Genomic DNA, 25,563 nt, shown 5'->3' on the forward strand with positions numbered 1-25,563 from the left:
AAACTGCCTTCCGCATAATCTGGAGCTGCCACAGATACCTCTTTCCTCAAGGTGAATAAATTGTACTTCAGTGGTGTTGATTATGCCTTTAGTTTCTTCCGCCTTCCTCAAAAGTGTCACTTGATGGTAGGGCTGTGACAATAACCGCATCACCGCAATACCGCGGTCACGTGATGCCTACCACGGTGAAGAGGTCATCACCGCACAAAAAAAAAAGAAAGAAAAAAAAAGAAGCTAATTCATCATGGCGGCGGATCTGGTTCCCAAGCCAAATGTTAAAAGAATACTCCATACCATAGACTGTATGTCTGTACGTCCAGTGGCTGGGTCTCAGCGGTTAGCTTTGGGGTCAGTACGTCCGGCGCTGTGATCCGCGGAGGGATACACCGGTGAGCAGGCACAGGCACAGACATAGCCTGTAAACAAAACTCAGCTGTTTATTTAGCTTAGCAATATCTCCGGACTATAGTAGCTGCAATGGACGACTTTGAACACGATTTTGAGGAGTTTCTTGTAGCGGACACAGACCCAGAGCTATACCTGTTTGAGCCGGAGCATACAGATGAGGAACTCCCAGGTGTTGGATGCTGAGCAGGCAAGAAGAGAGGCTGAATCCTCCGGAGCGGCGGAGCAGCAACAGGCCGAGGGGAGACGGAGGTCAGGGGAGGACTGCTGGTGTAGCTGCGGGGCTAGCTAACATATTCCTACGGAGGTGGAATTATTTTGCTGCACAGAATGGGATTCGGTGCTACCATCGTTGGGGAGATACATCATCAGGAGGAAAACCGCCGCAGAGAGTGCATCACAAGGAGTGAAAACTTTGCAGCAATCACTAAGTTAAACTGGAAAAAACGCCCAGGCCTGCAGGAGCTGATGGACAGCGACGAGTGACGTATCACCACCATACGTCACCCTGTCACTGCTGTGAGAAAAAATACATACCGTCACAGCCCTACTTGATGGTGGTTGTGACGCGTCTTTATCAGCTGATCTGTCAATCAGCCGATATTAGGGAGGAGTGACCGTCCTGTGAAAAACTGACAGGACGGTCACGCCTCCCTAATACCAAGTTACACTTCTGAGGAAGGCGGAAGTTTCCACTGAAACATGTCAAAGTATGTAACATCCTAACATGTCTGAGATAAAGTCATTATGAATAAATTCTAGCTAGAGGGCCTGATGCCACAGTATTTTGGGGAAACAAAGATACACCGACGTAGCATGATTTTGCCAGCTAGCTAACTTCATCTCAGCTCTGTGCAGCTAAAACTTGCAGATTGATTGATGGGTGAAAGTCATGATATTATTGTTTGGTACTAGCATATGTAAGCAGACATCATATTTTGTTCTACAGGAAGAAAACATGATGGGATTTTGATATAAGAATATGAAGAAATTGTTTTCTGTAATTTCTTTTGGCATATATTGTTAAATAGGTACAAACACTTGTCAGCGATGTGATCTAAAAGGGTGGCTAAGTCATTTTTCATTTCATCTTGACAAAAAATGCCAAAGGTGACTGTGTCTTTTTTTGTACATGCACTTTTATGAACAGTAGCGGTAGTACTAATGTCACTGACAAAGATATTGCATTTCTAGTGTGTACTTTACAATAAAAGTCAACTTATGTTGTGGCAGTTCAACACTTTAAATGTGAAGCTGTAGCAGTAGGAATTTTTTAATTTGCATAAGCAGTAACTTCCCACAGGGTTCTAGACATATTGTGCATTGTTGACAAATGTCTTTCTTTGGTAAAATATCCTGTGTAATCACTAACACCGGTGTTGTTACGAGTTTATTATCCAGTGGGGCAACCTCACTATGGCATCACTAGTGAGCAGACAAGAAGAGCAGGAGAGGAGAGAGCAGAAGAAAGACAGAAAAATGAGACAAGCTTTCTAAAAACATCCATGTGAAGTGTGGATGGGAACCCGGGCTCCTCAGGAGGCTTTTACAGTGCCGTGGGCGACACTCCTCAATTATCTGACTCAAACGTGTCATCATTATGTCTTTTGGTATTCTTCTCCTTTAAGAATTAACATTACAGGGGCCCCCACATGAAGTCGTAACATACAGAAATTCACATCATAGAGACAGAGCTCAATGCGTCACACTCTGGAAACCATGCCCTCCGTAGGGGAAATAACATTGGCGCCACAGTATGCAACCCAGAGCTGATTCACTAAACACTGCCCATGACTAGCTAAAAACCTTAGATAACAGCATGTCAAAGGCTTATTTTAGCACCTTATGTCTACCAGAGAAGAAAAGTTTTACTGACAAACTCACATCTGCATCTGTCTCAGTGTCACTTCTCCTTACTTTGCTTATCTTGGAGTCGGAGAAATGATCCCACTTAATGGCCAGTAGTTTTGATATTTACAACTATTTGATCGAATCACTAGGCAAGATCATCAACCTCAACAGTTTGTCTGGCCAAATAAGCAAAATGCTTGCTGCACGTAGGCATACTGAGTATTAGGATCCCACAGTTTTCTCATATCCTCCTGCAGATGACTCACATCTTGCCTAAAAGCTCAGTTTTTTTGCTTCAGCAGCTTGTTAAAGCTTTGCTATGGATGCCTTACCATATTGGTAGTGCATCCCACCACACAGAAGCTTTTAGGCATTTTTGTGTTGTTTGCTAGGAGACGTAAATGATAAGGAGGCACCTTCACGCAATACAAAGTCAATGAGAGTAATAATTGTTTTTCCCTCCAGTGGGGATAGGACGTAAATGTGTTCTGTCTCTCTGGACACGACCACTGACTTAACGATTTGGCCACAATTTAGCACATTGACCATACGCAATCCAGCCATATACTAGGTTTCGACTTGGTCTTGTTTGAAATAAAATGCTTTTAGGAGCTCGTTTTCCCTCCTCTGACTCTGTCTCCCTGACTTAATGGACGGTGTTCTGTAGCTTTTTTCTGTGACAAATATTTGCCTGAATAATTGATGCTAATTATAATCCCAAGAAACAATTAAATCAGCGACTCGGCTGACTGAGTGCCCTTCTCACTCTCCATTATTCCTCCATCTTTCTGCTTTGACCCACAATGTGTTTTCACCCACCCAGCCTTCCCTCCCACCACCTCTCCTTCCGCACCCTCATCGCAGCTGTTTGTTCTCCACCAGCCTCTGTCCTACCCTTTGGCTGAGTCAGTGTGGCGGCAGCAGCAGCATGTTGGAGATCTGATAGACATCTCATCTGTCTGATAGTCCCTTTGTGAAACCATTACAGTCCCTCATGGCCACTCTGCTCTTGCCGTATCTCTGCTGTCAGCTGTGAGAACGCACCCAAACTCAAACACACACAGAGGAAAACAGGACTGGCCCCTCCTGGCCCCGATGAATCAAAGCATGTAGCTTTTATTCATATAACAACTGCTCCCCCCTCCACCCTAAACCACCAGCTTTGACCTTTAACCCTCAGGCCTCATTATCATAGCTATCACCAATCCCAGAAAACCCTGGAGTTCAGGCAGGTGTTTGGTTTTAATCAGCCTTTCCTCTAACCTTTCACTTGTCTGGAGATCCAGATACATTGTCATTGTCTCCCCTTTGGACATGTTAGCTTCCTTAGTCTGCGTAGCCTTAAAACATCTTACACAGACAGGCTTTGTGGTGTCTGTGGGCTCAACCTGACTGTTGGCTATGTAAGCCAAATAGTGCCATATTTTGCCTTGTGTGTCTGCGCTGTCATTCTTCAAGTATCAATACTAATAAAACAAGGTATTGTACTGTTAATAACAGCAGGGTATTGCAGTACTTTACTAACGTTGGTATGCCATGCAACACTTGCTTTGAATGGTTCAAAATAGATTTGGGAACTGAAATGTAACCTCTTCCACGTTGCGAAAAGGGGTAAATGTGGCCCAATTTTTTAAAGGGAAATGTACACTGCCACAGTGAGTTAGAGGAACAACAGTTTTTGACAGAGGATAGTGATGTCGTTCAGGTGACAGGAAACCAGTAGGGATTGAGATAGTGAGCGGTTGAGCTGCACTAGTGCAGGTGTCACCACAACAATGGAGTGACACCGTGTCAGCAAGTTTGTGTTCTGGTTGTACAAGTGTTCGGCTGGAGGATTCTATTTTATCTCAGAAGAGGCTGAAATGTGACTTTTTCAGTAAACATTTCGATGTAAACCCTCTTGGTACGGTTCCATTTGGTGCTGATGATGGTTTGATATACATATATGCACATGACAGAGCCATGGAAGGATGTCTGTAACAACTGTGTCAGTCAGCCAACAGTTTCTGGCCACCCTGCTCCACACACTCTGAGTACATTAGCCCTAATGAATGGGCTGGGCTTTCCTGGGGCGCTTGTCAAACGAGGCAGATTACACAACCAGTCTAATGGCACAGGGCATGGCAAGGACACACGAGGAAGACTAACGAACCAAACCATGTAGGATGTTATTGCAGGGGACGTGAACATACAATCTGCCCTGCAGTTTTTGTCCAGAAATATATGGGTCTTGTCAGTAAGCAGTGCAGTCTCATGATGCAATAAGCAAAGATAAATATTGCATACCACAAATAGCTGCAAATACATCACACAGCTCAGAATGCATCCTGTTTTTCTGGTTGTTTGGGGATGTTTCGGAGCTGAGCCCTCCTCCACAACAAGGCTGGAAATTGAGTTCCAAATCACAACCATTATGTAAGAATCTGCAGCGTTTCCCTCTGCATCCCAATAGAGAGCTTTTTTGGCTGGTCCTTGGTTGATTAGAGGCCTAATGCTGACTGGAGAGCATGAAAGCATGAGCATGAAATTACTGAGACGGGCTTGGCTTTTTCATCGCAGGCACACACACACACACACACACACACACACACACACACACACACACACACACACACACACACACACACACACACACACACACACACACAGACTGGAGTGTATGCTACCACCAAGGCACAGAACAGTGATTCTCACTTATCCCGCTTTACCCTGCTGTTCCCCTCTTTACTTTATTCCAGTCACTACTCTGCAAGTGCACTACACGGAAAACTCTGGATTATTTGACATCTTGATCAGTCTAGTATGAAGAAAACACATCCGGTTTTTGCTGTTGAACAAATTGGAGTGTATTTTGTCAGTCACAGTCATTGATGGAGTCATATCACTGTCAGCTGTGTTGTGTACGCCACATGCAAAAGCGTGTGTGGTCAAGGACAGAAAGTGCAGAGCATCTGCTGTGTCATAAATAATTTGACCTAAGCAGCATTGGGATTGATCGTAGTCTGCTATCAGTAGAAAACATAGCAATCATAAATAAATCATGGCAACCTCACTTTGTAACCACTATCTTGATGTACAGAACAGAGATCTGTACCAGTGCCTTCAGCATGAGTCAGCAGTCCAACACATACTGAAGACAGGTTTATCTGGAGATTATGTGCATTTTGATTTCCTATTGCTCGTGAAGCCTTTTTACTGCTGTTGGTTGCACTGCATGCTGCCAGAAAAGACAGGATACATTTTTCTCAAATATTCAAATGTGTTGGCAGCTGATTTGTTATTTTCAACAGTCCTACACGGGACATTATTTAACTATAAAATTATTTGATTGAGGATACTGCCACTGTGAGATATAGTCTTTCCCCAGCCTCAGTGGCTCAGACATACATGCTGCAAGACTTTCAACTGATGCATGCTTGAACCCATAGAAATAAAATGAGTGGCAAGGACACTGGACTGTTTGCTATGGTCATTTAAGTATAATAGAAAACGATTGTTGCTCGTTGATGGTCAGTGGTGTATTGCAGGTTATATGCAGGCATATGGGCATACACCTACCCCTATTTTTGGCTGTTTACAGTATACTCACCTATCAACCAAAAAGCCATTGGAATATTTAACAAGCTGTATTAAAAACAATAGACGAGCCCATTTTGAAGCCTTGAGTAAAGTTAAGCGTTAATCATAACATGGGAGTCTATGGGGATTGACTCGTTCTCGTTGCCAGTCTCAAGTCGCCATAAGAGGAACTGCACCTTTTGACACTTCATATTGGCATCATTTTTTAACCCCAAAGATTGGCTTGAACCTAGGAGCTTTAGTACAGTATTAGATCCCTCACCTCTCCTAGTTGTGCATTCAGTTTTCAGACTGTTATGACTTATTTACATTACTTGTTGGTACTTTCTGTTTTAATTTCTACTTTGCATGTATGCTTTGCAAGACAGTGGAGAAGGTGGAGAGCAGTTTCTTTTCTGTGTCGCTCTTTTTATGTGAGACACAGGAAACATACTACTCCTACTGAAGCTCAGAAGTCACCAGAACTCACTGCTGATTAACCTTTATTTTATCATTAGGAATCAGTGTTCTCAAACTAGAAGGACTAGAACTTAACCACACTGCATGTGGGTGTCTATTCACGTGGTTGCGCTGCATCAATTAGCACTTGAGTATAGAAAATACGGTATCAAACACCTGCCATACACAGACACAGGCGCCAAGGTTATACAGCAGCCATCATTACTGACAGCATTTGCATTAGCGATGTGATGGTGTTAAAACAGATTAATGTAGAGGAAATTAAACTCCAGCTAGGCTCCATTAGCACATACAATTTGACAGTGCTGCACTGCTGATGATATAATGATTGATTTAAGATATTTGGTAAGAATCTAAAATGTATTATTTAGCCTTTGATATGGAAAGAGGGAATATGTGACTGCTAAACCTGCAGAGTTTAACAGATATTGCTGTATTATTCCCCAGCTGGTGCTGGATGTCATGATGATGAATGAAAGTCGTGAGGCTCTTAACGTCAGACAGACTAAATTTTGGTTAGAATGAAAATCAAGCTGTCGATATTTTAAATTTCTAATGATGTTGGAATTTCCAGTTGTGTCAGATTAGACATTACATTTCACAGGCATTGGATTTTGTTCTTAATATCTTAAGACTCAGTGTCATTAATCTGCATCAAAATGACGTTGGCATGAGACGTTTAGAAGATGCTGGATTTTGGTTACTTAAAAAATAACTTAAAATCAACAACATATCAACATCATCAGTATTCCCCAATTAACTGGAGTTGACATTAGACATTGTCCTGACATTAAAAATGGCAACACTGGTGGCCAGTGTTGGACTATATTTTCTGATATTTCCACTGAGAGACCCACATCAACAATGTGTTAGTCTGTCTCTGAATACGTTATAACATCTCTGTCTCTCAGGCCTGAGCCCATTGGCTACTGAAATTTAAATCTTTAGAAGCAGATCACAAATTTATAGTTTTATTTTTTAAAATGCCAGTCATATTTTTTAACATTAAATTTCTATTTACTTTTGTTGGGGACTATTTTCAGTCGCGGATTAATCCACATTTGGTTGTTTAGTGAGTATTTCTGCAGCAGAATGGTGCATGTGGGACTGAGTCAAAATAAACTACAGTGTGTGTGTTCATGGTAATGACGGAGCATGTCATCCAGTGCAACAGTGTGGCTCACTGATGTGTTTTTATTTGTCTTTGGATAACAATGGAGCTCTATGGCACAGAGGAAGAAGATATATCAGGCTCTGATACACACACAGTACTTGTTTGTAGGATTAATTTATTGTTCATTTGGATCTGCACACATGATTTCTTGACAAAAAGAAAAATATAGAATAATTATATTATTAAAGGGATAGTGCACCCAAAAATGAAAATTCAGCCATTATCTACTCACCCATATCCTGAGGGAAGCTCTGGTGAAGTTTTAGAGTCCTCACAACACTTATGGAGATCCGAGGGGGAAGTGGGTAGCAGCACAACTGCACACCTAATGACTGACGGAGACCCAGATTAAAACGTCCAAGAACACAGAATTGAAACCATAAAATATCTCCATAAAAATATCTCCATACTGCTCGCGTGCACACGTGAGCACGGTCCACAGAGAGGCAGTTAGAGCTACAGGCTGCAATGAGGCTAAAAACAGAGTTTTTCCAAACAACTTTTCATGTCGGGGCTTCAGGACACTTGGAGCACTACGGACAAGCAGTATGGAGATATTTTATGGTTTTCAGTCTCACTCTGATTCTTTTTATTGCAGCAAAATGAATCTATTGGACTGAAAAAGCAATTGATTTTATTATTCTAGTAAGCTGCTAAAAGTTTGATTTGTATATGCAGCATTAATATTTTATACAATAAAATATCGATACTCAGTGCCCATGTATGGATACAATATTGCCATGCAAAATATCGCGATACTATGCTGTATCGATTTGCCCCTCCCTCCCATTCTATGTGAGATTTTGAGGCCGATATTAGAAGTATAGCTGTGAGGACTGAGACAAAGCTATCGTGAAATATTGTCACGCTAAAGATCCACTAAAGTGTTATCATCTCTTACTATTGTTGAGGCTGTGTCACTGTCAGTAAGCTTATATCAGATTTGAAGTGATAATTGAAAAACATATGAAACAACACCCCCCCCCATTACCCAAACAACACATGTACTTAAAATGATAAATTCAGTTGAATTATTGTTCTGTGACACTGGTGAATCACAGAGGTGTTATTAACAAAACTTTTTTTTGTTCACGTTTGAAAGAAGAATTAAAAGTTTGGATGATGTGCTTCAGGTACAAAACACACACACAGACACACACACAGACACATGTGCACACACACACACACACACACACACACACACACACACACACACACACACACACACACAAAGCTTGTTATCAGCACCCCACAGCCAGTGTGCTGTCTTTGTCCCACACACTCACACCTTGGGCAAAGTCACCCTGTCTTGTGTGTGTGCCTGAGTGTTACCAGGGAGTGTTTACGAGCCTACAGTCTAATCTCACAGCTAGACAAATCCCCGTCCCAGAGGAGAGGGAGATGGGAGTCACCAACACTTCACAAAGAATAAGCTAAAAAAAAAAAACCCTCCTGGAGTGTCCTTCCATCCTTCCTTGAGGATTTAGGAATTGCTCATTTAAATGTGGCTGTAAGCTTAAACTCCACTATCCATATCGCAGCCAATTCAGCTGTAATTTCAACAGTAAACTACACTTCTGAAAATTCAAGGCTTTAATTATCTCTCCTTCTACGGCAGTACTCAACTCAGTTTTACTAATGTAATTTAAATGCAAATTCATGTTTGTATATTATAAAGATGGAATGGAAATGGAATGAAAAACACCAAATTATGAAGTGAAATATTTGATGAAGACTCTACCGCTGCCAGTTTAATGTTACTTCATAGCTGTATTTCCTTTACAGATGATCCTGCTCCAGCAGTGTAAACTTAGTAGTCATTGTTTTACCTCCGCACTGGCAACAGCTGCAGCTGAAGGGATTAAGTTTTCTGGTTCTTTGTCTGTCTGTCTGTCCCATTCTCAAGAATGTGATACGTTAAGAATACCCTGAGGAAAACTTCTTTGATGTGGCACAAACGTCCATTTGGACTCAGGGATTAACTGATTAGAATTTGGTGGTCAAAGATAAAACATTTTCTCAAATTTGGGACAGCCTGGGCTCAGGAGTAGAGCAGCCGTCCACTAATCAGAAGATGGGCGGGCTTTCCCTTGGTCAGTATCCTTGGTCAAGATACTGAACCCCAAATTGCCCCCAGTGGCTGTGCCATCTGTGTGTGAGTGCGTGCTAATGTTTAACTGATGAGCAGATGCCACCTTGTATGGTAGCCTCAGCCACCAGTGTATGCATGTGTGTGTGAATAGGTAAACGTGGCATGTAGTGTAAAGGCCCTGACACACCAAACCAGCAGTCAGCTGTCACTCAAAGTTAGGCCGTATGTGCAGTGTGTCCTGCACCATTGCCCCTCACACAAAAGGGACATTTATATTTTTTAAATGTGCTCTATAAATAAACCTAACATTAAGATAACATATGATACTGTATTGATTCCTGAAGAAAAAACACATGACAGCAGCAAAGAGACCAAAAGCTAATAAAACAGATGAACTATTTGAATAATAGATCAAAGTAAAAATCAGAATTCAAAGAATTTGGAGCTTTCAAAAACAATATACATTATATACATTACAATACTTTAGACTATGTTATAACATTTATAAATATAGGTATGAATAATAAAGATAATATATATAAAAATGTATTGTAAATATATTAGGTTGCATATATGTGCAGTATATGTGATATACACACTGTACTATTACATAAGTGTTACATATATATGCCATGGAAATAGATAAATACATGATAATGCATGTACAGTAATGATTATTATTATCCTGTGATTCAGTGTAGTAGTAATAATATAAGATGCGATAATACAATGCAATCTACTATAATGTTAGATTTGTGACTACAAGTTATACTTGTTTAATAATAATAATAGTAATGATAATAATAATCATGTGTATCAATGACAAGGTACAGGTGTGTTTTTGTAAAGCATTTGTTTAAATACCACATTAAAGCAAATACTGTGTAGTCTACAGTACTGTGCCCTGTATGCAGTAGTCGCTTAATAGATGTAACCACTTATGGGTGCAAGAACTCCTTAAAGGTCCTTTGAGTTAACAAAGTCAGCAGGTTATTCGCTGCAATGCGAGATCTTACATCCTAAATCACATTTAAAGGGTTATAGTATGTTTTCTGGCTTTCAGAAGCAATGGTACACGCCCACACAGACTGGATTGTTTTTGTACAAGGGTAGAAATTAAGTGAACTTGACTTCCCCTTAACACGACAACTGCAATCAAACATTTTGGCTCATGTGACAGCTAACAAGGAGTAATTACAGTCAAAGATAGTTTGAAACAAGCAACACCAAGTTGATTGAACTGAGTCCTGCTGTGACTGTGACATTTTAGATCTGGAAGTTGCAGAATCAACTTTGCAGGCTGGAAAATGACATGACTTGGCTTTGGTTTTGAATTAATCACAGAATTATCTCTGAATGTCAAAAGTGTGACCTTTCTCACATCATGTGTCATATACAACACTTCCTGAGTGAGAAAACACACGGACAGTTTTTCATATTCAGTTTAATTTATCATGTGACAGATGGATGTGATATAGATGCATGATATAACACAGATAACCAACAATTTACTTTTATTTTATTAAGGCTTCTTTTTTTATATTTTGTGAGACATTTTTGTTTGGATTTACTTTTGTAAATCATCACTGTACTTTGAAGTATTGTATATTGGTCTGAGACAGTGTCAGAAAGGGTAGTTTCTGTGTTCTAGTACCAGTAAATCTGCAGTCAACCAAATTTGCAAACATGTCAAGAATTCTGATGGTCAAATAATTTCCATATGGTGTCAAGCATTTGAAGCTATAATTGTAGTAAGTGTTTCCTCTCTGTTCTGGCCTCTTCTCTGCAGGAGGAACCTGACCAAGCTGTCTCTGATCTTCAGCCACATGCTGGCTGAAATCAAAGCCATCTTTCCCGGAGGACAGTTCCAGGGGGACACTTTCAGGATCACCAAAGCTGATGCCGCTGACTTCTGGAGGAAATTTTTTGGAGAAAAGTAAGCTTCACCTTGTTTTGGCCTCTTCTTTTGCTGCTCTGAGTTGACACTCCCCTTTGTGGAAGATTGAATTATGTGATAAAGAGAAGCTGCCATCAGGATCTAAATGATGTCAGTGTGTGGATGTTTCCTGTTTTTTCATCTCCAGGATACTATCACTTTCCTGATGGCTCAAACATGTGCTTTCTGTTTCTCAATATAATGACATGAGGAAGAGATGCTCTGATGTTGGAGCTCCTCCAAGAAAGGTGTGACAGACTGTCACACTGAGCACTGATCACACATGCACGCACGCACGCACGCATGCAGAGAGCAGAGGGCAACTGCTGTGTTTGACCATCTTTGTTTTACTAACATGCACAGCAGAGACAAGGTCATTACCTCTCTCATGCGCTAACGTGTGCCAACCCAAGCTCTCCTAGTTTACATTGTCTGTATGTTGTCACCTTTTGCTAAGCTTTATCAGTCCAAAAACAGTATTTTTGGTTTACAGCTGTATTTGGCAGCTTCACATTTTGCCTTCCTTAAATGAGAAAATACTTTTTTTTTTGCGATTTGTAGGTAAAGGCAGCCAGATCTCGCTAATGCCTAGTTCACATTACATGACTTTAAGGCCCAGACGGCCCAAACTGACTTAAAAAAACTAGCAATGATGAAAGCTTACTGTTGCATTGCCTCATGTTGCCTGTGTCTCGGCAAAAAGTTGCACATGAACACACCACAAAGACTACAACTGACAGCCAACCAGCACATACATTCTGCGTGAGAGGAAGTAACTCTCCACACCAGCAGACTGTAGCAGTCAGTAATTGTCATTCAAAAAGGGAAATCGGAAGACTGCCACGATGGTAGTTAGCCAGTTAGCACATTAACACCAATCTTAAAAGAACAAAGCACATTTAACTGTGCGCCAGTGAACAATAACAGAAACCATCACGAAATGTTTCTGCTAAAGAGCTCATGGCTAAAAGAAATAATCTGACCTTGTGTAACAAGTTTGTTTTGATCTCACTCCTTCCTGACCTTGCCTCTTTCTTTACTTTCTTCACTTCCATTTCTCTTTTTGTGTGGTGAGCCAAACTGCCAGTCAGAGTGACTTCATTCACTGATGGGCTCGGGCTTTCAACGCTGATTCAACATGCAGAATTGGCTGGAAATAAAGTTCACAAGGGCCAATGGCACAAGACACACAGCAAAAACTAGGGCAACAGACTCTCACAGATGGCCTTTAATTGACCAATGGCCGACTGTCAGCTTGGTGTGTCAAGGCCTTTAGCCCTGATTTTCCCCTTGCTGACAGTGCTTTGGAGCTCTTTGACAAAAGCCTCAGATCAGAGACAAATCAATGTTGGCTTGGCACTTACAAATCGACGTTTATGTGCCATGTTTGAACTATTCAAAGACATGAGCTGAGGGGTTCGTAAGTGCATCGCAGAGGCTCCTCAGATATCTAGCATGCTTAATATCTGGACTGTGCCGGCGAGCTACAGCCAGTGAGAGCACACAACAAGGGTTGAGGACAGAGACAAGCACTGCTGCGGCACTTTTCAAGGTGTGTGTGTGTTTTAGAGGGAGAGAGAGAGAAAGTGACAAAGAGAGGAGAGGGGGGGGAGGAGGGTGGAAGGTGGACTATTGCACACAATGTTTCTTTAAGTTGTTAGTCTAATAACTTAACCAGAATGCTGTTTTGTCACTTTCAGACTTTAATATTTTGCTAGTAAGCACACCCCAATGACCCTGGGTTGTGGTTCGACCCATGCATCACATGACATAGTCATCTGGGATTCCTCCTGTTGAAAGATCCTGTAGTAAGTGACCTGTTGCTGGATACATGTGAATAACCACAATGACTCAAGACTCCTGATTACAAGACAGAATGTTGTCTGTTGTCAACACTTCACCGATCTGATGACTTTGAATATCGTTTCATGTGAACATAGCTTAAGTTTCGATTCACCACTTCCTGTGTGCCTTACCAGTAACCATACATGACACTTTATCTGCAAAAAAAAAAAAAAAGACAACCTTACATTGTCTGTATCAGGGGGTTTAGAGCCCTCTTCTTAGTGCAGCTCTGATTTTGGATGTATATGATAGGAAGAGTATATTTTTTCATAAGACTTCCGCCAGGCTCAGAAGTCAGATTTGTTTGTTTTTATTTCCTGTTAAGACAACAATTGTGGGTTTTAGAAGCCTAGGCTATCAGTGCTGTTTCAGGCTCTTGTTTGAACTGCTCCATCAGTGTTTTTTAATTGATAAACTGAAAGCTCAGAAGTGCCTCTTTGTTGTGTTTGGAAGCTCAAGATGCTTTAAAGAACCCCTAATTATACTTTAAGTAGAAGTTAGGAGTCATTTAAAGGTTTCAGTAGTTCTTTGAGTAATAATGGCACTATCAAACAGCATTTAGCCCACAACTAACCCCAAAAGAAGCATTTTACAGGGTAGGAGAGAGAGGTCTCATTTAATGAAGGAAGAGTCCCATATTAATTTACTGAATTCCCTAAGTAGAGGAACACTTTCTGTATTGCCTAAATGATTTCAGAATATTGGTATACCCAGTAAACAGTTAAATTTAGATTACAGGGAGTAAACTAAAAAGCTTTATTTTTCTCTAAATGTGTCCGTTATCTACAGAAAACCAAATGCAGGCAATTAGGCTAAATGGGTGATTGAAAACAAACAAATAAACCACAAGAACACAAAATGAGAGCTTTCTTATTTGTGTCATACTGTAAAAAGTATATGTAGGTGTAGTGCTGAGAAAGGAGCAGTTGCTGTATAGTACACCTATTAGTTGTGATGTTGCAGTAGTATCAAGGATACTGATACTGGTGAATGTATTATCCTATGTACTGCTGACTTCCATGGACTGCAACAGGTCAGTATTGCATGTGACAAAGTCTCAATAGTTTCACTTGTTAGGTGAAGACAAACTGAAGTCATAATATTCTGCTGTTTCAATAGCAGTTGGTATTTTAATAGGGATTTCTTTGAAGTGAGAGTGGAGGAAATTCTTGATTTTCTGCTCCTAGTGATCCTTGCTGCCAAGTTGTCTGGTACTCACCCAACACACCGCTGTTTACAATACGAAATGCTTTCCTCTTTATAATACTGCTTCAGAATGTTCCGAAGAACCCTGCCTACTGTTGCTGCTTCCTCTGTAAGCTGCTTTGCAACCTACCTCCACCCCAGCTCCTTCTTTTCATTTTGTGTGTGACTTACGTATCAATGTCATTTCTGTTTGTCATTGATACTGGCTCTGTACTGTTCCCCGAGGGTCTTTGCTGCTGCACATGGAAGGGCAGGGAGGTTTGCTCTTTCTTCCTCAGGCGTTCCCTTTTTGCGTGTGGAAGGGGTGTGCTCTCTCCGCCCTAAGCTTTCTGTGTAGGCCTAGGAAAGGCAGAGAGGCCCCAGAACAGAGCCATACCACCAAGTATAATACTGCAAATGGAAATAAAGTTTTCTTTGACTAAAGTGGTCCTGACTGAACTAGGGATCTTTCAGGGTCACTGTTTATAGGACCCACTAGATTTCTTTGAAGATTATTTCCAATCCTGCTCCTGGTAGAAAATATTATGCCAAACTCCCTTTGAGAAATATGACATATTGACAATTTCTTATGTGTCCATAAAAACATGTACCTCTAGAAACACAAAATAAAACCTTGCATGTTATATGTACATGTGTGTATTATTTTATTTGTCAAATCCTTGGCAGAAGAGTGAATTGAGACAAAAATCCCACCTGAGACTATGTGTTCCTCACTGCAGTTTAGGTGTCCACTGTGTTTGCAGCCACTCCAAAGACTAATCTATTATAGATTGTTACAAACCTCAGCTTCCCGTGGTTAGGGGGAGAGGATGGAGGCTCATCATCAATACTGTGAGAGGACTGCTGGGAGACCCACACCCTGCAAGAACTTGCTAAAGGAGTTTCCCTCACCATAAATTACACCTAGTCAAGGTCATACTGAATCATTTAATCAAAGTTGTCCCAGATTCAGCATAGTCAGGTTCAGCAAATGAGCTAACTATATTACCTACTGTACATCACATGAGCTCTTTGTAATCAAATAACTCTATGTGTAAAATATCTTAATGTTACAAAACACTGTTCATATGTGCAGGATAACTAGCTTCCTCTTGAAGTACGGTTTGCATACACCATTCTTAATACAGCAGCATAATTAATCACTTTATTCTGTGTGTGTGTGTGTTCGTGTTCCAGTAAGGTGGTGTCAGACACAGCAGTGTGTATGTGAGGCTAATGCATACAGGCGAGTTGATATTAAAGTTGTGGTCGGCCAAGCGTTGAGTTTGTGAGGGCTGTTCCCGTCAGCACTGCGCTGCTTTTTTTGTTGTTGTTTAAAGGCATTGATTACTATCAAAAGGCATTCTGCTGTCATGAAGCATTCAAGTGTGCCGTATTCGCTCTCATTACTCTTTCACTGTCCTTGTAGTGTCTCTTTTCCCTTCTGTCTCCCTCCCTCCCTCTCTCTGCTCATTTTCCTCTCCTCTAACTCCGACTGTGTGTTCGTACTAAAAGCTCTTCCAGCTGGTAGCTCAGGAGCTGCTGTGATGTCGCCAGCTTGTGTCCAATTTGGTTTATTTCTGTCATCATCATGGCAGCACAATGCAATTGGCTGGCCTTGTAGCACACAGTCTTTGATTGATTTCTAAACTCCAGCTGTCCATTTCATAATATACTGTACCATCTTTGCCTTATTACAGGATTGGCTGTTATGTTATGATTCTAAAATCAAATGTCGCTGTTCATTGTGTTGCACATACGGCTGGGAATCATTTGACATCATCTCATACTGTTTTGAATACAACAATTTAATTTCAGTAGTGATACTGACACATTTGTTGTGATGCCTTACTTTGAGAAATATTTTTAATTTGTTTCTTGAGTTAAGACTGTATTTCCTGTCTAGTTAGCAGGAAATATCACTTTATCACATGTCCTTGCTCTTTTTCGAGGGTTCTGAAAATATCTTCAGTGTAGTGTAAGTTTTGTTAAATGAGGTCTTGTCCATATGTGCAAGGTTCTTTGTCGCCTTTTCTGTTCATTTTGGCCTTTTGTTCACATGCAGACTGCATTTCAGGTCACTGAAAACTCTATCCAGGGTAAATATGTTCAGAAACTCTATTTTCAGTATTGATGCAGAGACAGGGAGAACAGAGTTTTTGGATTGTGATGTCAAAGTGTTATCTCCTTTGTGAGGCGTCACAAATGAGGTGTCATTTTGTGCGATGGTGGGCATGGCCAAAATAATGCTGGTTCTAACAGCGCTAACAGGACTTTTTACATGTTTACACATAAATGTACGGTAACTCTTCTACTATACAAAGGTGTCAGAATGCGCTACAGAGGTCACTGCTCCAGGTAGTATTCTAGTCATAGCTTTTGTTAGACTTCTGATTGGCCGACAATCTCTTCTTCTTCTTCTTCATGTAGCTTTAGCGTTATCATTACTGTGTATTGCTGTGTGTTGGTTTGGCACGCTCTTTACAGCCCTTCAATCGAGCTTTGCATTTTTATTTGGACAGATATTGTTTTATAACAGTGGTTGTGTGGACAGAACGAATAAGGGAAAACCCAGTTTTCAAAAATATTCATGTTTGTGTGGACTAGGCCTGAACCTTTTGGTATGTCAGAGATGGACAGGTAATGATTTACCGAAAATCAGATGCTTAGTTATTTAACTTGAATGTAATGGTAAAACACTAGAGGCACAAACGGGGATAATCTCAACCCAGCAGCCACACAAGAACATTTCTGACAAAGCATTTGATAATAACTTTTGGTTCGTGACTCTTTCGTTTCATACAGACTGAAATATTTTTATTTATTTTTATTTTTATTTGATATCCAGCCCTAGTTGTATATTGTGTTGCAGCAACAACACAACAATATTATAATCACATTTAACAATGATCTGATGGATGTAAGGAGCCACTAAGTGTTTATTAGGTTTGTCACAATAATTACATTATCGATTTATTGTATGATATATGGACATGAGCTCGATCATTTTACTGACATTGATATCGCCCGTTGTGTTTACAAGCAGGTTTGTTAACATAAAAATACCACCAATATTTTAGCGAAATGATGCCAGAATAAACATTTTCAGGACCATTTTGGGCACAGCAATTCTGCCTTTTTTAAAATTTTTCCTCCACCCTGCCTACTTAATGTGAATCTGGTCAAAATTAAAACAACACTTAAAAGACGACACAGTGTATCTTACTGGTAGCCTGCATCTACACTTCAGAGGTGAAAGAGGCAGTCCTGATAGTTGTAGCTTGCCACCCCCGGCAATGGGCTGAAAAGTCCATTGTTTGTAATTTTACACCTAACAAATCATCCACTCTCTAAGTCCACCAGCAAACTGCCCTGTTCCCCAGGCTGACCATCCCTGGGAGCGGACTGCAGCACACTGGCTGGATTATGGAAGCAACTGTGATGGTCCCGGAGCTTCGCTAAGTTTGGCTTTTAGTTGCAAGAGGCATCACAATGTTTTGTTTTTGGTGGTCAACTTTTGTATCAAATCTCAAATAAAGTAATCTTGAGCTACTTCTGTGAAGACACTATAATTTTATAGTATATGTACTTTCTTGTATATATTAACAGGTGTTAATTACTTTTTTAAACATGTTCCATTTCTTATGTCTGAGTATTTTTAAAAATTAAAGTGTCATTGCTCTTTGAAAGGGTGTACTTGTAATTATATTATTATTATGTCAGTGGCATAAAATGGTCTCAAAATGACAGTAATATTGTTATTGCAATTATTTCTAGGACAATATATTATCCAGCAAAGTTATCGTGACAGGCCTATTGTTAATGTGTTCATCTATATTTTGTATTTAAAATAAGGAAGACAATCATAAGAATAGCAGGAGGGCTTTCAGCTAAGACACGTCTCCACACTCGAATGCTTGTGGCTGAACGGTAAAATTAAAAGCCTGGCGCTCAAACACTGGGTGGGATGAGCAAGGAGGAAATGTTCACCAAAAGACATTTCTCTTGAGCCTCTGTAAATGTCCTCATAATGGAGCTGCCACTCCTCATTTCGGTCGGCCTTGTGGAGATTCAGGGTTTCACCTTCAGTGGAAACACACATTTATATTTTTGCTGCAGAGCCACATTTGTCATCGTGTCAGTGCAATAACTGAGCTATGGAGATCACATCAGTTGGCTGATATGGCGACAAAATACACCTTTCATTTTTTTATTTTATACATTCAATAATAAATAATAATATATGTCTTTTTTTCTCATTGTAATGCAATGAATAATAGAATAGAAGTATTTGGTGCAAGAGTTTTCTCTGTATTATCTCCATCTCGATATGGTGCAGCCTCTTGAGATAAAATCATAAAATGAAAACAACAGCATTAATAACATGCTGTGTATGGGGTTTAGGTTTAGCACTAGCTGGGGAACAGATGTAACAGACCTGTGACCATCCCATTCCTCGCTTATGTACAAAACATGTTGCTTTTTCCAGGAAGGCTTTGTTTAGTGCTACAGTATACACTAATCTCTCTGCAGGTGCCGTTTTCTAATTGAATGAGTCTGTGTTGCTGCCCAGTAACAGTGTTCTTCAGTTTTGTTCTGTTGCTGCAATGGAAGTTTTTAAACTTTGTCAGGAAGGAAGATAAAATGGTGTGAGATAAACTAGTTGTGTTTTGCAGCTGAGGTTGCAGATCAGTCACTACATACATTTGGTAATTTGGCATTTGGCATAACCAGCAGATACTTTAATTTCCCACAGCAACTTTCTGTCAGTTGTGGTTGAGACACTTCATTCCTCCTCAGTTTGTACCACCAGACTGGAATATCACTTTAACATAAAACTCTAGAGAATGTGTGTTTTTCTTTTCATTGTTTTATCTAATCTAAAGCCAAAAAAGCTGTATCAGTAGTAGAACAAACATTTCACCATATCTGTGAGATCTTCAGATCAGCTGTGGATTTGCATTCCTTATCATGCAGTTTTTGTTCTACAGAATCTCTTCCACTCTGTTTGTCAAATGTATATTTATATCAGTAAAGATGTGTTGTTTGATTAAATATTTTTTAGTCACACAAGTTGCTGTATCTTCTAGGGGTGTACCGACTTATTGGCCAAACATCATTATCGGCTGAATTCTGCCTTGTTGGCTGCCATTGGCCTACCAGCAAATAAGGTGACGCAGGTGCAATGGCCGATGTTTTTCTGTTGTGTCACATCAATTTTTGCACAGGCTAAAAAGTAGGGCTTGGGACTAATGGTATCCCGGCAACCCTGGGACAATAGAAAACATGTTTGGGACGAACAGAGATCTTTCCCGCTACACTTTTGTGACAAAAGGATGCAGCAAACCCACTATTGATGGGGACATATCCTGTTTATTCCTTGATAATGCTACATTATGAAATACATATATGTGTTGAAAGCGGCAGGAGGCGAGCTAGTTATTGTTTGCTGTTAGCACTCAGTGGCTAAGCTAACAGAGGTTGCATTGAGATACATTATGATGTGTTCAATTAAAGTGAGTATTGTGCAGCAGTAAATTAAGATTTCTTTGTTTCCCCGGCACTAAAAAGGGGAATAAATAAAAACAAAAACAATATCAACAACAACAACAACAACAACAGTAAAACATTGGTATTGGATATTAGCCAAAATAATTTAAGCATTGGTATTAGTACTGGCCCTGAATGTGACAATTGGTGAATCCCTGGTGCTTTCACTTTTATGATTCGACTTGTCACTCTCTTGCAGGACAATAGTGCCGTGGAAAGTATTCCGACAGTGCCTTCACGAAGTGCATCCCATCAGCTCAGGCCTGGAGGCCATGGCTCTCAAATCCACCATCGACCTCACCTGCAACGACTACATCTCTGTGTTTGAGTTCGACATTTTCACACGCCTCTTCCAGGTCAGTCAACATAAAACTACTAAAATGATTTTGACACACATGGTGCATAGCACTTTACTGCTGGTTTGGTTGTGGTGTTTGCATGTAGTGCCTTTAGCTTGTTGTGTTCTTTTTACACATGTCCTCTTTGCGTGGAATGTGCGGATTGCATTTTTCAGTCTCCCTTTGAAGCCAGACATGCTGTCAAATTACTGCCAGAAATGACACCCTTCAAGATAATAATAGGCATGGCATTTTATTTATAATGTATCATGAAAATTGGAGCTTTTTCATACCAGAGTAATAATCTTTTCTGAGAACCCAGAGGACAGACAGAAAACAGAAAACAGAATGCTCGTAAAGTGTGGTGTTGTCATTACATGTGCTAACAAGCAATGCACTTGCAGGTGTAACTCAGTAAGCAGCTCAAACCATCAAATGCGATGTCACTGATGATTTATCATAACCTCCTCTAATGAAGAATAAAAGATGTGGCACTGACTATTTAACAGTAAGAAAAAAAAAATATTTTATTAGCTGGATTTAGGCAGTCTAAGGCAGTGTCCTTATTTAGGATCCTAGTGGCTGAGGGCAGAAGCTCTTCCTGAGCCTCTCAGTGCTGGCCTTGGGTAACCAGTATCTTCTTCCTGACCTTAACAGGGGAAAAAAGGCTGCTATTTAATTGGTTCGGATCCTTAATGATTCTCCTGGCCTTATTCTTGCAGTGCCTGGTGTAAACATCCTTCAGTTAAGTTCTGAACGAGCCACTCTTTGAAAGGCCTTGAAGGACTTGGTGCTGTCTCCATACCACGCAGTCATGTTTCATGTCAGGATGCTGTTTATGGTGTAAGAATAGCAATTCCTCAGTTTTGATGGGATAATGGAAGTTAGGTATGACCTTCCTAAGGTTAGCCTGATCGAAGTCTCCAGCAACATTTAGCGCAGCATCAGTATTACTGGTCTGTGTGGTTCTTTGCAGACATCCAACAGGGCAGCCTCTGTATTTGCTTATGGTGGAGCGAAGACCCCTGTGATAATGACCAGTGTAAATTCCTTTAGTAAAAAGATGCATTCGGCTGACAATAACTCCAGATCAGGTGAGCAGGAACAAGAAAGTATTTTATATTCCCACTGTCACACCACTTATTAGTCACAATGAAGCACACGCCTCCTCCCGTTTCCTGTCAGAGTCCTCTCTCTATAAGATTGGTATTTAGAAAAAAGAGTAAATGGTTGAATGGTGCTGTCCAGTGTTTAAGGTTTTAGGCAAGTTTAAGTGAAACAAAGGATATTCCACTTCCTGATATCCAGTTGGAAACTGATGCGGGCTCTGAGGTTCATTGTCTAATGCCTGTATAGACGAATTCGGTGAGCGATTTGTGTATGCCGCCATCTGGCGGCGGCGCCATTGCTGCAGTGACATGTGTCAGTCATCAATTCATTATGCTGTCATTGTGAACTGACTCTACATTGACAGCATCATGAATAGCTGGATTGATGATGTTAGACAGTGGCCTCCGGTAACTGATGAAGGTATCTTAAATGAGAACCGATATTAATATAGAAATTAATCATTTGTTTGAGCGATAAGCAGGAAAGATTAGAGTAATAGGGAGATAATAGACTGTATCATTAAACACTGTGTAGTATAACGTTAGCATACGTTACGTGTGCTGACGTTAGCAAGCTAGCAGCGGGACATTTAATCATTATGGACAGGCTACGTGACTAAAAACAACAACAACATGTGTTTGTGTTTTGTTTTAGGTATTCAGGAATATTTTATTGATCGCCTGGCCTCCGATGACCAAAAAAACGGCAATTACAGGTCTCTGAATGTGGGTCAAAATTACCTGAGCTCCGGATGGGTCGGGCAAATTTTACACCGCCTTTTAGACGACCATCACATCATATTGAAGGCGATCAATATTGATATTAATATCGGTACTCATTTAAGATACCTTCATCAGTTACCGGAGGCCAGAGAGTAAGTTCACACTGACGGCATTATGAATTGATGACTGACACATGTCACCGCAGCAATGGCGCCGCCGCAAGATGGCGGCATACACAAATCGCTTGCTGAATTCGTCTATATTGGTTAGCAGGATGCTTGGTAGAGAAGATCCATGTGGCTAGGATTGCAGCCGGCGTTTTATTCCTCCACGCTTGCCTCAGTGCCTTCTCTGATGTAGAAATGTATGCACAGACAAATGCACAGATGATCATGCTTCTCAATAGCCCTTTTTCCACTACACAAAAAAACACTAACAACTAGCATTCACTCCCAGGTCACGGGTATTTATCGGCTCCAGCTCCCATCAACCTCCACTGGCAGTGATGGAAGTACAACACAGGGGTGGACGTGCTAATTTTAGCTAAGTTCTGTCTGTCTCTGTCCAAGCAGCACTCCAACATCGCTCCAAATTAGTCAGCAGAGTTTGAAAGAGAGACTGAATAGATAAGGAAGTAACCACCGCAACATTTTCACTGGCCTCCATGCTGCATGCCACTGTTTACTAACCTGTTTTCCAGCTTATCCATGATGTTTTATGTGAAATACCAGTAAAACACACACACACACACACAGAATGGCATACTCATCTGCTGCAAAGCCGTGTACATAGCTCTGGTCTTTTGGCAATGGGAACAGAGTCTATTGCCTTTTTTTTTTAGCATGTTTTCCCATGTTTAAAAAACATACATTACTTTTGGTGTAAAAAGGTAAATGTCCACTTTTTCCATTTGGAAACCTCGACCAGGTTTTGACAACCTCACCAGGTTGTCTTATGTTACCATTTTTTAATATAAATGCAAAAGGTATAACTTAAAGAGCATAAATTATTATAAATTACCACACATTTTGTGGAACTGCCGGAGAGGCGACTAAATCGTTCCGCGTGTACGCTTAGAGTGGTTGAGGAAAGGTTTCCAGACTTCACAAAAATCAGCAGACATCTCAGCTTAGCCACTTGAGTGATGTGCTATAATACTTTCCACCCATTTAGAGAGAAGTGACAGCTTGGCAGATTTCCATTGAATCAACACTAACCTTCGTGCCAGTGTCAGACTGTACACCTGAGTGTAAACTCTCTCTGTGCTACTCCAAATACTGCTTATCCTGGATCTGGTCCTATCTCCTTATTAGAAATATTGTAGAGTTTTTCTAAAGATGGCATATCAAAATGATAACAGAGTTGGACAGCACCAAATGTGGTACAGAGTGGTCATATCTGAACCTGGGCTCATCTGTGCTAGAAATAATCTTAAAATTCTGATTCATTGCTGACTTTTCCTGAGCCCATGGGTGGTCAGTGTGTGTAATAGGGCAGAATAGTCTATTAAAGTAAATGTAGTTGCTGACTGACTGTGTAACCTGTGTGGCAGTCAAGGCAGTCAGCTGTGGTCAACCTCATGTCCCTGCCCCGGTTGATTCACTGGTTAGGAGTCCTGTTAAGAGGCAGAGCAAGGATCAGAGGCTCCACATTATTCATCATAAGTGCATACATATATGCAGTGTGTCAACTAGTTGTAGGTCATGTGACAGCTTCTGCTCTCATTAAAATTGACAAAATGATTTAACTCATATAACACAAATGTGTGATCTGACCATTAAGGACAGAGTGAGAGGGATGTTTTAACTTGCTTTGCTTTCCACTCTGTGTCAGACTCAGTAGTTAGTGGAGGTTTTTTTTTTTTTTTTTTTTTTTTNGTAGTTAGTGGAGGTTTTTTTTTTTTTTTTTTTTACATTTGGCTGCGCGTGCCTCCTTGGGCCGGGCCACTGTCCAGTTTACAGCTCAAATCAACAAACTCACAGAGTGGTCAGGGCTTGGCTCCACTGCCATTTTAGCCCGAAGGCCAGTAATTCCAGTATCCATTAGGTTTTTTTCCTCTGCCAATCCAGCTACACAGTAAGGGCAACAGAGCATTGTGCCTGGTGAGCTCCAGCTAACAGGCAGGTGAATGTTGTGGCACTTGGCTCTACCTTGGAGCCAACTGGCAGTCTCACTGAAGACCTCCAAACACAATGCCCCACAGTGTTTTGGTCTTAATTCAGAGATTGGATGTAAACAGCTCATCTGTCGGTGGCAATGTTCATTTTTTTAGATGAATTTTTCATTTTTTTTTTATTTAAAAGTTAGCAGCAAGTGTGGTTGTCATTCAGGAAAAACACATTTAAGCTAGCCAGCCATTAACAGATGAACTGTTATTTTCTCTTGACTGTGTGCTTTGTCATCGAGGTGTTTAAAAGATAAACTGTGGGTCCTGGAATTAATTGGAATATAACATAACTAGGAGTGTTGTGTGCATGAGCGCATGCGGGCTCACTGGCCAGTCACAACCAAGTTAGGTAAGCTTGTGCTTACATTAAAGGCTGCGCTGTAGCCTACTTCGTCGCTACTGTTGTGGCAGTAAAACAGTGGATAAAACCCCTGGCAAAATGATTTATTTCACTATCAGAATTCGACCAATTTGGTCTGATAACATTTGGAAAGTCCAGAAGAGTCACCCAAATTAGTTATTTTATCCCCATTCAAGTTAGCATGGTCTAAACCTCAAGCGAGACTGTTGTATGCTCAACCTGAAACTCCTAGTTGTTGAGCTGCTCTGCATTCTCCCTCAATTGGTTTGTTACTTACTAACTTGATGACAGCCAGAGAATTCAGATTCAGCCAAGTCAACATACTATGATATTACTATTTACTATTTATTTGAGGCAAAACACTGACTCAATGTAACTTCATGCTGATAATATGAAAAAAAAATTATACATGTTAATCTGTTTCATTAAAACAACTTTGACTGGTCTTTTTCAGCCGTGGGGATCAATTCTGAGGAACTGGAATTTCCTGGCAGTGACACACCCTGGCTACATGGCCTTCCTTACATATGATGAAGTCAAGGCCCGACTGCACAAGTACATCAACAAGCCTGGCAGGTAGGGTAACTATGTGTGTACTTTTGCTACCTAATATTTGATGTCAGAGTATTTCTCTATGACATTACATATCAAGACTACATGAGCAGCAAGCAAAGTTAAAGTTAGAAAATAAATATTCTTAGTTGATTTAGAATGCTGTTAATCATATTGGCATACATATGATACACTGTGAAAAGCAATAGAAAGCATAAGATAACATAATAATAAGTT

The 25,563-nt window shown here is 40.6% G+C and overlaps 1 protein-coding gene across 2 annotated transcripts in view; it reads left to right on the forward strand.

Annotated features, from left to right (window-relative positions):
- cblb (Cbl proto-oncogene B, E3 ubiquitin protein ligase) overlaps nt 1-25,563 on the forward strand; it is a 76,098-nt gene that overhangs the window by 13,707 nt on the left and 36,828 nt on the right. For both annotated transcript variants that reach the window (XM_050040898.1, XM_050040899.1), the window contains exons 4-6: nt 11,350-11,496; nt 20,276-20,432; nt 25,229-25,350. In XM_050040898.1, coding sequence (XP_049896855.1) covers nt 11,350-11,496; nt 20,276-20,432; nt 25,229-25,350 — 426 coding nt within the window. The remainder of the gene's footprint in view (nt 1-11,349; nt 11,497-20,275; nt 20,433-25,228; nt 25,351-25,563) is intronic.

The sequence above is a fragment of the Epinephelus moara genome, chromosome 3, assembly GCF_006386435.1.
Source record: "Epinephelus moara isolate mb chromosome 3, YSFRI_EMoa_1.0, whole genome shotgun sequence".
Lineage (NCBI taxonomy): Eukaryota > Metazoa > Chordata > Actinopteri > Perciformes > Serranidae > Epinephelus > Epinephelus moara.